General features: G+C 40.6%; 1 protein-coding gene across 1 annotated transcript; it reads right to left on the minus strand.

Moving 5' to 3' along the window:
- Nucleotides 1–10719: 10719 nt before the first annotated feature.
- Nucleotides 10720–12927, minus strand: FADD (Fas (TNFRSF6)-associated via death domain). The gene is given in 3 exon segments (XM_010085366.1): nucleotides 10720–10830; nucleotides 11912–12156; nucleotides 12618–12927. Coding segments are annotated over 3 exon segments (651 nt in total). The 5' UTR covers nucleotides 12913–12927.
- Between the last annotated feature and the right edge of the window lie 37 nt (nucleotides 12928–12964).

The raw sequence follows: 12964 nt of genomic DNA on the forward strand, positions 1-12964 counted from the left end.
CTGCTTGCTCGGTGTGAGGAATTGCTTCTCAGCAGACGGCACAGGAGCAAAGCACTCCTCCGTTCAGCATGCGCTGCTTTCTCTGCCCACGGAGCGCTTTATGGTTCATTTTTGCTGAAATGTCCTTTGTGAGCCTCAAAGCCACCCTATGCTAGCACAAAACCTCCCCTGAAAAGAGTCCAAGGTCACCCACACTTTTTTTTTTTTTTTCCTGTCGGAGCTGAGTTGCCGGTACCTTATTTCCTCCTTGTCCTTTATAGACGACTTCGTGACCTATTTGCAAAATGCATTCTGAAGACTTTTCAGGCATTTCATCCCAAAATGAATAGATGAAAGAATGGGATTTTTGCCAACAGCGCTGATTATTCTTTTGTCAGTAGACAGATACCGTAACAAATGTCTCCAGAGGTTGCTCGACAGAAGAGACTTTTTGCCTGGGGGAGAAGGAACAAGAGGGAAGAGGCTGGAAGGTGGCCTATAGAGAAAAGGACGGGGGTAATTAATGGTTATGCCCATGTGTAAAGATAAGTGCACTAGTAAATGTGTCAGCCCTTCGGCAACAAGCCATGACTTCTGAAAACCATGCCTTGACACAGTTCTTCTTTGCATCGCCATTTCATTTATACAATATGGGTCTACATGGATCTATGCTGGATTTAGGCAGGTGTAAATCAAATCAGAATGGGATGCTCTGAAATTCCAGAGGGTTTTGAGTTGGATTTACTGCATCTGATAGGAAGAAAAGTCTCCACAAAACACACAAGAAACCGGAGACATGCAAAACACTCTAAAAGACCCGATGAACTTACACTATTTATTTTAAGGGGAATCATTCCTATGTCAAGACCAGAAATATTTTCCAAATTTAGCTGCTATTCCTGCAACCAAAACCACATATCCCCACTCAGGTACAAACCCACTGAACTCGCAAAGGTTTTCAGCTTAGTTTCAGCTTCAGCTGTGCAATTTGCAGTTCAGAATTCTTGCAGCTGTTGTCTTTTTTAAATGGATTTACAGCAGCAGAAATGCCCTTGAGCTAGAAAGGATTTCTAAAGCAGAGCATCATTTATGTCAACCTGGAGTGAAGCATTCCCCTAATATCTAATGCAAACCTAGCCTACACTAAGTGAATGTACTGATTTCAGCACATCTTCAAATAGGTTTTTTTGGACTATAATGAAAGATATCTACCTAAAAATTCATTCAGTTATACTAAATTCAGTTTTAAATAAGAATACTTTCAGGAAAGGCCAGATTCATGTGACATAACTGTGAATAATATTGGAAGAAGAAACTCTCTGGAGACAAGAATTGAGAGCCAGCTGTGATAATGCAGCCCCTGACTAACTAGAACAGGTTGGGATACATTCCACCTGGCTGACCACCTACATCATGAACCTATTTACCTTGGGTTGCCTCTCTAATCAGTGGAGCGAGAGTGCAACTTCACCAGAGTGATTCAGATCTTTGGTGTGGTCCGTGAATCACCCGCTCAAGATGCTTGTCTCTCCTCATTGACAGGCAGGAGCCTAGGGCAGCCGGACGCCTGCCGTGGGAGCCGCAGTTCGATGTCTAAACCAGCGTGAGATGAATCTGGGCTGGGATGGTGGATACGTGCGAGAAACAGCGCAGCTTGTTTGTAGAAAAGCAAAAAAAATGAATGTGGATGTCCACAGAAATCAGCAGGGCTGTTATCAGCTCCATTGCTTTGGACTGGGCAGCCCACGGTTTGGCTGTCTTGTTCATTTTAACTGGTCTGGAATTAAATTACTGGATTTGCAAGACTAGAGCCTAGAGCTTCAGAGCCATGGCAATCTCTCAGGACAGGTAAAAAATCAATTACCAAGAAAAAAGTATTATCTTATTTTTATTCCAAAACATCTTGTACACACATGCGCTGATCCCCAGCTCTACAGACTTCCAGCTTCTCACCTGTTTATTTCGCAAGACCTCAGGAAAAACCCTGGAGTTGGTTTCTGTGCGGATCATTTCAAAATTGAGGCATCAACTTTTAGAATGCTTTGAGACCTGCTAAGAGAAAAAAATATAATAAAAGATTGTATTCTTTTAATAATATATGCAATGAGCTTAATAAATAGTCTGACCAGAGTAAAAAGGATTTGCATGTGAAATAACACTTCTGTTCCTCTAAATCAGTGTTTGAAGGAAAACAAATAGTTTCTTTTCACTTTGTCTGTTATGCAAAGGTTCCTACTATTTCAAGTGGCTTTGGAGTAGGCACTAAACAAACCAGACCATGATTTCTATGTGCTCAGGATCCTCTATTGTTAGTCTTTCATGCTGTAGTAAAGTAGATAAAAGCATTTAAAAAATAAAGAGAACTCAGATAGCACTTAAACCTATTTTTAATCCTTAACTGACTAGATTTCAAGTGATAACGTACCTTTCATTACATGCACGCTGCCTGCATGAAACTGTACACAGCAATCGCTGTCCTCATTATCCCCACGCGTGCTGCACTGCAATATTAACCTGTGTACGTGAAGACAATAACGTTGGTAAGCTGTTAGTCCCAAACTGCACGTGTATAAACAGGGCAAAACAGTTTTTCTGTGCAACCAGCTTCAGCTTATAGGCAAATGAAAATGTAAATAATGTTTTTCAGTGAATCGCTGGTTTATGTACACGAGTTAAATGTTTATTTTCACCATTTTCGAACTCCCCACTGTCTTCACAGTATTTGCTAAAAATATTCATTTGCTAAAGTGAATTGGCTGAGATGGTGACTAGAAACCAACACAGCCTCAAAATAAAGTCATAAAGGAAACTGCAAGAGATAACAATTCTAAAAACTATGGAAACTTGCAATGACAGCACATTTTGCCAAAAAAACATCTTCAGTTTCAAGGTGATTCTAAGGCTCAGATGAAATGGTCTGCCAACAGATTGTATTCAACTGCCATCGAAGAAAGTTCACTTCCCAATATTATTTTCCTGTTCTGATTAACAGCAATTCTGCCTAAGCAACCAAGTCATTTAAAATGAAATTTCACCTTTGGCATTTTGAGAAGAAGGTGGTTACTAGGTCAGGATCTGACATGGAAAATAAGTCTAGGTATAAGCCATAGAATGGTAAACATTCAGCTCAGACCACCCACTAGCAGCCTTGAGCAGCAGAGTGACATTAAAAGCAATCGGAATCAGAAGAGAACCTTCAGGGGAAACAGACTTTAGAAAAAGCAGCTCTACTTTTGCCAGAAGAGAAAAACAAGACCTTTGGGAACAGTGCTCAAGTCAACCTGAAATTAATATTAAGAAAAATAATGGAAATGTAGTAAGTGGTGCTTCTCTTTTGCAAAATTATCATAGCGGCTTTTGAAGTAAATTCCTTCCCTGCTCGCTTCTGTATCGGTCTGCACCACCCCGATTGCACGGGTTATCCCTCCCGCTGGATTCACAACTCCCTCAAAGAATGGCAGCTTCAGGGTTCCTATCTGAAATTATCATTTTAGTGCTGCTAGGATATCCTGGCATGGAGATATACGTGTTAAGGATGCCCAAGTCCTTGCTGAAGCATCTTTTTTAACAATGAATAAAAACATTCTGAGGCCTCACATCCCTTCTGGACTCGCCACCAGCAGCGGGTTTGTTACTGGCCTGGCCAAATTCACCTCCCCCTCCACAGGAATCTCCTCTGCAAAACTGATGTCAGGTAGCACGTGAAGGATTTAAAAACTGAGGAATGCCTTCTGCAGCCCTTGGAATGAGCAGTTTAGGGGACCCAGTGCAATCAGTGCACAGAGTCAAAGCGTCTAAACACCAGTAATTCTTCCCAACTCTAAAGGCAGTGTAAAATCTCCTCCACCAACGTTAGTAATCATCATCTACAAGAGTTACATCTTCCAGAGGCAATGCCTAATTCTCCTGACTTTGATGGCAATTTCCCAGATATACAGCTGAAACTCAATTGAAGTTAGGCTTCCATTATTAGCCAGGAATATTTCTGAAAAATCATGAGTTTACTGAAGTTTTTAGTTTACTCCTTCCTGCAAACAGGTTTCAGGGAAATTTCTGCATCTCATTCTAGAAAAAAAATAATATCTGTTTTTAAGAACTGAGCATATGCAGCTTCAGATAGCTACTGCTGAGCAGTACCTACATTGGAAACTGAAGCTAATGCTGACATAATTATATTAACCTCCCATTTCATATTGACATAATAGGGCTTTTTTTTTTTTCTTTTTGCCTTTTTCTGTTTGCTTGAATGCCTTGTTCCTTTGTGTGGAGGTATTTACATAGCTTTTGTCAAATTACAATTAATTCATGCTGGCAGTTATTAAATAAAAAGCCATTTACAATCTAGCTGCTGAAAGCGAGATTACATGGCATGTAGCTTGCAAGAGAAAAAAAAACAAGAGAAAAAGGTATAAAAAGGTAGTCCTCGCCCTGCTCTTGGTTAAGAAATCATTATTTCTGGGAAGGTGGACAAAGGCTGAAAAAGCCTTGTCCTTGTCTTAAGTTAATCCTTAAACAAAGTGAGAATAACAACAAAAAAAAAAAATTAGAAAAAGGGTGAAAGCCACGTGTAAAATATAAAGGAGAATAACTCATAATAGAAAAACCAGCAGACCTGACATTGTGCATCTGTGCCGTAACAAGCAGGGCCAATGATTTATTTCAAAGCTGAATTCCTTGTTCTGAGCACAGTTCATCCTAAAGAGCTTTGCCCATACCATCTGTTTGCATTGTAACTCACATTTAAAAGAGTCAACATAAATATTGACTCACCAACAGGTTCGAGCTCAGGCCTGTGAGTTAAGCTGCCGCAATACCCTGAAGCTTTTGCGCAAAGAGCTGGAGGAATACCGGTCACTTTTTCCTTTGGTGTTACACGCACTCAATCAGTTCTCCAAATACAGGTCAGATCCTCTTGCAAATCCAAATAAACTTACAGCTCCCCTTTGTCCCTTAGACAATTTTAAATAATGATGCCTAAAACTTCCAGGAATCATTCGTATTTCTTCATACACGAATGTGAAATGTTAAGTCTAGCTTAAAGCTCCAGTGACAAGGTAAAGCTTTAGGTACCAAGTCCGGTGATGTTTTGCTGGGCTGGGTTGCTTTACCCACATTCTGCAGAAAGGTCAGGATGCCCAGTAGTCGCTTTTTCAGCTCCTAGGGCTCAGTTTGGTTGCACGACCGGAGGCTTTTTCGTCTGCCTTTAATGATGCCACCTTTTGTAGGATCATAATACGTGACCGACAGAAGCTGGCAGCACTTCAGCCAGCAGCTCCCTGTTACTTCTCTTTGCACGGACAAAGAGGAAGCTGCCACTGCTGCTGTGACATTTGACATGATAACGGTTCCAAAACAGGATATTCCCTGACCTGCTTACAGGGACCGTGCAATTCCATCAATGCCCGTTTTTCTCTCGCTGGGGATGTCATATCCCATCATTATAAACCACTGGCACAGGCTGTCTGGATAACTGGGGATGGTTCAAGAAATGTCAAAGTCCTCTTCAAACCACCAAGAAAACAAATGTTTGTCCTCCCTCAGGCTTGTGTGTTATAATTATTCAACATTTAATCATAGAATCAGAGAACGGTTTGGGTTGGAAGGGACCTTAAAGCTCATCGAGTTGCAGCCCAATGCACGAACAACGGCATTACACTAGGTGCAAAAGCAAAGTCAGGATTTTCAAACGAGGTGTTTGATATTAATTGGGTTAAGCACCCCAGTGGGTTTTGCCATAGTATCTACTTCGAGGGTGCTGATCCAGACACTTCTGCAAACCTGAATTCACAGAAGTAAAGACAGGTGAAATCCATCGTGAGCTTTCAGGCTGCAAAATGACCTGGTCCTTTCGCACTACTCAATAGCTTACCCGGTAGAAATGATTACTAGAGAAAAAGGGATTTCTAGGGCTCAGGATTTCCCACTCCAATGAGGATTCCCGCATCCATTCCCACTTTAAGGAACATGAGGAGGAAGGAGGAGGCATTCCTAGGGAGAAAATAATGATCAGAGTATACTATGTCATGCTCCAGCTGCTTTGAGTTCCCCACAGAGGCTGCAGGGAGCAAACATCAGTTCCGTACGCTGAGGACCTCAAGGACTGTTTGGGATCGTGGCTAAGCACCGAAGTGGCCTGGACCCCTTCCTTCTGCTTTATTCGTGTACTGAATGCAGGATGGAAAATGAGAGTCCAGGAAATGAAAGGAAAAAATACCGTATGAAGTGAAGGGCCTTATAAAGACAGTAATCTAAATTATACCATAACATTTCATATCCCTGCAAATTCACAGACCAGATGTGGAATTCGACATTTCAATTGAAAGAATCACACATACCGTATGGAGACATGATGTTCTTTAGCATCAAATTGCTTTTTTTTTTTTTTTGTAGAAAGTAGAATACGTTTTACAGAAAAATGTACAAGCAGGTCCACAGCAAATAATTTATTTAGGTGGTGTATAACAGAGCTGCAAGCGGCCGTCAGCTAGAACCATACACTTTGTTGGTTTTGGCTCTAATTAGTTTGAATTCATCTGCATATATATTATCTTCTGCATGCACAAACATGCAGTCAGACACACAAATTTGAATTTTACTGTTCGAGCTGGATACAGAAATGGAAGCGCCATGTGCTAAACTGGTGTTTAGAAAAACATTGAGAGTAAATTTCTTAATTTCTGACATAGTCACCGACCGGAGACTGCAGCAAATCCCACAATTAGTAACAGCTTCCAAACATTGCTCAGCTGCTGGGCCAGCCAGGAGGCAGCGTGCTCCAGCCCTGCGCCCCACGGGCTGCCCTGCACAGTGGGTGCCATGGGAATGATGCTTTGGGGACAATTCAGGCTATCCAGGGTTTCCCACATTAAGGATTTTACAGCTGGGAAGCTGTGACTCAATTCTGCTCATATTGAGCAGAACATAAAAAAAAATAGGATTTGAATCCCAGAAACCCTGCGCCCAGACCTGCCAGGTGCTGCACGCTTTGAATTCCCATTTTCTCTGCTTTTTTTTTTTTCTTTTCAAAATTTGGCAATATGCGTAGAAGTGACAGAAGCACCTCTCGGGGAGAGCACTGGTTGGGAAAAAATATATAAGCATTTAGCTTGATTGTTCAGCTATTTAGTTCTTTTTTATTTAATGGATGTGGGACCCCATTCCTTAAAAAAATGTGGTTTTTTTTAAATAAATATTACAAATGGAGAAAAAGAATGGGAAAAAGATGAGCTAATTTTGAGCAGAACCCTGAAGTGAAAAGCTTGTAAATACTCAAAACTTCAGGACACTAATGACAAGAAAAGTTTTGTAGCTTCATTTTTATACCAAACCTTTCTCACAGTTTATAATCTCGCTGTATATAAAATCTGGTACCAGGTTTGCATACAAAAATCAATTACCTACTTCTGTACAGAAATGCAGCCTTCATACATCCCTCTGGACAAATCTTTGCCCCAGGGAGTGCATACGCTTGCTTGTTAAAACCTTTTTAGAAGTTACACCCCAGTAAGAAGTGCTCACTGATTAAATTCTGCCAATTATTTTCTCAAGTTAATAGTCCTGCTGGGATCAATGGGAATAACGTAATTAAGAAGTGGAAAATAAAAAACAACATTATACAAATTGTGAATATTTTAAATTGCAAGATTATTGCTTTACGCGAACATTCTATAAAACCAGGCTCGCCTGTAAATAGAACGCCTACGACAGAAAATCCCAGCTGGATGGTTTTGACATCTCTGGTGACAATGGCTGAATTTTATCGCTGTGTAACTTCACAGAGCGCAAGAGCCTGGTCTGAAGGCCTGAGGACTGTGAAGTAAAGAAAAATGCCAGTTTGAGAACTTTTTAAATCACTAGACATACAAAGCTGACGTTAAGGAAAGCTACGTTACCATCCCCACAAGAGCTGCACACATGGAAAATGATGATTTTAGCTTCCAACACTGATCAAATCACAGAATTGGTGAATTTAAACTGAACCAACTGATCGTACTTTAATAACATATATTACATAAAATTTACAAGAACATGTGTTGTTTGATTTTTAGTCTAAGAGAGGAATGTGCAATACTCTCAAGAAGGAAGCAGGAGCAAAACCAGTCCTGTGGATGGAACCGAAGCCCATGTACTCATCAAGTGTCTGTACACCGATTCCATGCAGAAGCTTGCATTCATCTGGGCTCGCCCAGCAGAGCCCTGCTTCCTTTGCTCCAGACCTGTGATTCCCACAACCCACTGCAACAAACCCTCTGAAGTAATCCTCAGCTACAAAACTTCTTATGAAGACAAAGATTCTTCAAAAGTTCTTGAACCTTTACTCAAAACTCCTTGCTCTACCCCTCATCTCACCCCCACAATTCCTATTTTTATGGAAATTATTCTACCCGGGCATCCTTGCAATAAAAACACTGGCAGAGAAAAGTAATACATAAAAATAAATAAAAATATTTTCCATGCTGGAACACATTTTAAGGACAGCGGATCCATGCAGGGAACAGGAAGAATATCACAAACCACTTTTTGATAATAATGAAAGAAACAAAGACAGTAATTAGAAATAAATTTAGATTGAAAAGTACTCGACCAAAAAGCCTCAATTAAGAACATGCTGAGAGCCAGAGAGAGCCTGGAGATACACCATGTATTACTGAGCTTTTAGCGTTAGACAATTAAATGAAGCAATTAGATTTCAGAAAATAGCCAGTTATTTTAGGACTGAAACAAAGGCTGGAGGAAATGCAGCTGCCTGCGTGTGGGGAATGGAGAAAGGGGAAAACAAAGCATTGCATTTGAAATATTCATGACAACCACCTTGTGTAAGAGGAATTTTTAATTAAAAGTCTAGAAAACTTCTTTTAGCTCAGTAATGAAAATAATGCAATTTTAAAAAAATTAATTTGCAGTATATAATAGATATATTCAAAAAACATAGGAAGTGGCAAAGCAAGTACTGAATGGGACTGTGAAGCGACATGGAAAAACAATCCTCCAAGATGAGCATTCTCCTGGGATGACACTTTTTACTCTCAACATGTTTTGGTGTGGTGTTTTCTCAAGGCTGTAAGGAAGTAAGACTCTCAAGAGACTAAAAGGAAAAGGGTTCCTCACAGGCAGATACTCCTGCAGAGTATCACAGAGAATGTGATTAAATGGGAAATGAAGTTACTTGTCTTACGTGTTCAGAGCCTGAACCGCACACAGAACCTCTGTCAGTTTAACTCCTGAACAGATCCTCTAAAAGCCTGCACAGCTTTACAAGAAGCTATAAGCTGTGGTTTTAATTAATTGTAAAACAGATACAACATCATTACCGCAGCATGACTAGCAGAGGAAACAATTAGAAGGCACTTACTCGCAGGCCTCTCTCCCATGCAGACGCTGCACTGTGGCTCAATTATTGGCTCCTGAGGGCTGGCAGAGAATTTTTTTTTTTTTTATTTACACTTCCCTGAGTGACAGCATTCAATTTTCTTTTTTTTTCTAACGTTCCAAGGACACTGGTAACTTACGCCTGTTTAGCATCGCTCCTTGCTTTAAAAGTGTCCTTAACATTTACCTTCTCCCAATTAGAGATCTCATTATAGACAGCAATCCTGTGATATAAAAAACCAGCTCCATTTCTTTTCTTTTTAAGGAAGTATTTTTTAATGAAATGTGCACAAAATTATACAATACAAAAATTTAATTCAAGTTATAAAAACATGTGCATTTGAGTCCAAATTACTTCATTTGAAAACAGAAGACTGGTAACTGGATCACAAAACACTTCCATACAGATTGCACCCTTTCCCTTAGCCCTCCTCCCAATAAAATGTTTTTGTTCCCTTTGTTCCATTTTATTTTGTTCTCACACAATCAACATTTTAATCTCTAATAAAAACAGTTTTTAATTGGCCCTGAGGTACTGCACAGACCGAGGCAGTCTAGGTCATTGCTTTCATCTGCAGTAAAACATCCCGTATGTACAAATCCTTAAAGAAACTAGAGATTTTTTTTCTTCTGAGGCAGAATATTTCTTGTAGCTGACGAGCACTTGGCTACAACTAACAAGTTATTCCTACTGATTCTTAAAATATCCTGGTTATATGCAGCAGGCAGGATACTTCTTTTCATATTCTAGATAAATGTATCTTCCGTGAACCAGAACACTTACTACAAGTGGATAAGAAAAACATGTTACTGGACAGACTGGACTTGGAACTGTTCCTGAGCTGTTTCACCACACAGATAACTCATCTCGCTAACTTCACTTCTCTGCTCACAAGATTGCTTAGAGGCATGAAGGAAAAAAGTCTGAAGCAATCATTTTCTTTAAATACTGTAGAATTAAGACTGTATCTAGTAAACAAAACCCTCCAAAACATTTGAGCTAGTGACTGAGCTGAAGTGCAGCACTGTGTCTCCTGCTGCAAGTCTGGAATTGACAATCGATACTGACAAGTATTGGAGCAAGCACTCAGAGAGCTGTACCTGCCCAAAAGGATGGAGAGTGGAAACTCCTGCATTACCCATTGCTCCTTTCCCTGAATACAGTCATTGATATCTAGTATGCAATGATTAGAAAAATATTTGCGAGAATCATTTAAGGAAAAACCTTAATAAAAACCCAAGTTCACATCACAGCAGTTTCCATTAACTACAGTCAGGTATTCATGTGTCATCATCAAAACTAGGAGCACCAACTGCAACAAAAACTTGAAAATTATCAGTGTCACAGCATTTATGCAGAGTAGTGGTGTATTATATGCTGACACCCAGCCCTCGTAGTAATGGCACCATGGAATAAACTCGAAAGGAGCTAACAGTCACGCAGGTACAGTAGGAAAAAAACAGCCTCTCCTCTTCAAGTATCTATTTATGTAGTTAGCAGGATGTTTGCAGTAACAAACAATCCTACTCATTCAAGTAACAATGATTTTGAAGAATTTCTTCCCCTTGCATAGGGGATGGTCTCGAGAGGCTCCTACAACTCCGCATGTCTTGAAGCTTGTGCAATTTTTCCAGTCTTAGGTTAGGTGTGAACGCCATTTTTCGAAGTCTGTTCTGAAAACTGAATCTAGTCTCATTCACAAATCCTCTTTCCTCTGTGAGTTGCTTACAACCACTTTCAAAAAATGTAAAGGAACAGGAATGAAGTATTGAATATGAATGAAATATATGAAGAATGAAAATTACAGAGGACTTGGAACAGCTATTGGATCTGGAGCAACCTTTGAAGAGAAACTGTTGTGGAAGACAGATGATCTTCATCACTAGAGGAAAGTCAGTTCTATATATCTGCTTTCGGTAGGCTTTCACACCCCTCCACTAAAAAGAAATCAATTTGTTTTCTAGGTTTTGTTACAGTACACACTTTTGTTACCAAGAGCAGAGATAACTGCAGCAGACACAACCAGGTCTGTGATATAGGTTATAAAAGGATTCCTAGTAAAAAACTTTAAAACATTCACGGCAGTAAAAAGAGGCTCCTGTGAACATCTCTGGGAGACACAATTTCTTTGATAGTTGCAGAACATTTCCTTCAGGATTATAAAGGCACTTGATACAGACATTTGATTTCAACCAGGCACGTTTTCTGCCACCATAATAGTTACCAGCCCTCTTGCACTTCAGTCTTCGGGCCTGAGGAAGAGATTATCTTATGCTACCCAAAAAGAAAACCCAGGACACAGCTGAGAGGTCTACTCCTTCCCTCTTGCACACTACAGTTATAACAGGCCACAAAAAAAAAAAAAAAAATCCAACCTCCCTGTGAAATTTTAAATTACAGTTGCCTCAAAAGTGTCCCACTGATGTACTTTCAGAGAAGATATATCTGACATTGCTTTTGGTTCAGAAAAGTAGAAGGCACTTTGTTCATTCATATCTGTGGGACGTGGAAGGGGTTTTACATGGATTGTACCTGGTTCAATTGTTCAGTAGCAAGTTCAACTTTGTCTGCCACCAAATTCATATTACAGCCCCGAAGAGCTTTTATTAAGTCAGTCACCTTTGCATCTTTTCCCTTCCATTTCAGCCACTCCCTAAGTGACTTAAACAACTGTTCCTGCAAATTAAATGGATTGGCTGCCACTATTCTGTCCAGTTTTGGTTCAGAAATGCCAAGTTTTCGTATCAGCATTTTCCAGTCTCTCCCAACATTTTCACATATGACTTCAATAGCTGCCTCCAGAAGACCTGAAACAGCAGAAATAGATCAAGTTAGTGATGGGTTTACTTAAGAAACACACATTTTTAAAAAAGTTTGTTTGGGTTATTTTTTGTTGTTGTTGGTAAAACACCATCCCTCTTGCTGCTTCATACATACTGAAAGTCACAGCGCATTCTGAAAAGCTGCTGGATACACTTAGAATCTCAAGTACACAGCACAATTTCCAAGTGATCATTCCATAAAAAAAGGGAAGAAATTTCCGCTCTGGAAAGCTGTTTGCAGCGTATGCTGCCTCGTGGTATGTACAACACAGTCCCATGCAGCAATCAGCAGCAGAAGCACCATTAGTAGTGGGCTCAGCTAAGGCAGGCACCCGAGAGCAGCCCTGCTCCGTGTTTGCTCTGAGCACACCCACAGGTGGGGTACAGATGTACTGGGGCTGCTTAGGGAGGGGAGGGCGGGGTGTTAAAAAAAATAAGCAACCTACGTCTTTCATGCACCTCTGGTTGATCATCAGGAGCATTCACTTCTCTTTCCTCTACGAACTGCTTTAGCTGCGAGATCAAATCTTCTCTTTTAATGTTCTTAAGCAAGCCTTCAAGAAACTCTACCTTGTCGCTTGCAATCAGCTGCTGCTAAAAAAGGAGCCCCCCCCCGCCACTTTGCACAGCCTCAAGTTTCCTTTTCCCAATCTTCCCCCCGCAGAGAAACTTCAAGGAAGAAAGCTCACGGTCCGAAAAGCTCGAGGAGAAAGAGTGCAGCAGAGTCAGGAACGGATCCATGGCGCCGGGGCCTACACCGGGCCTACGCCGGGCCGGGGCCGAGACACAGACC

Source organism: Pterocles gutturalis, unplaced genomic scaffold (genome assembly GCF_000699245.1).
Source record: "Pterocles gutturalis isolate BGI_N339 unplaced genomic scaffold, ASM69924v1 scaffold900, whole genome shotgun sequence".
NCBI lineage: Eukaryota > Metazoa > Chordata > Aves > Pterocliformes > Pteroclidae > Pterocles > Pterocles gutturalis.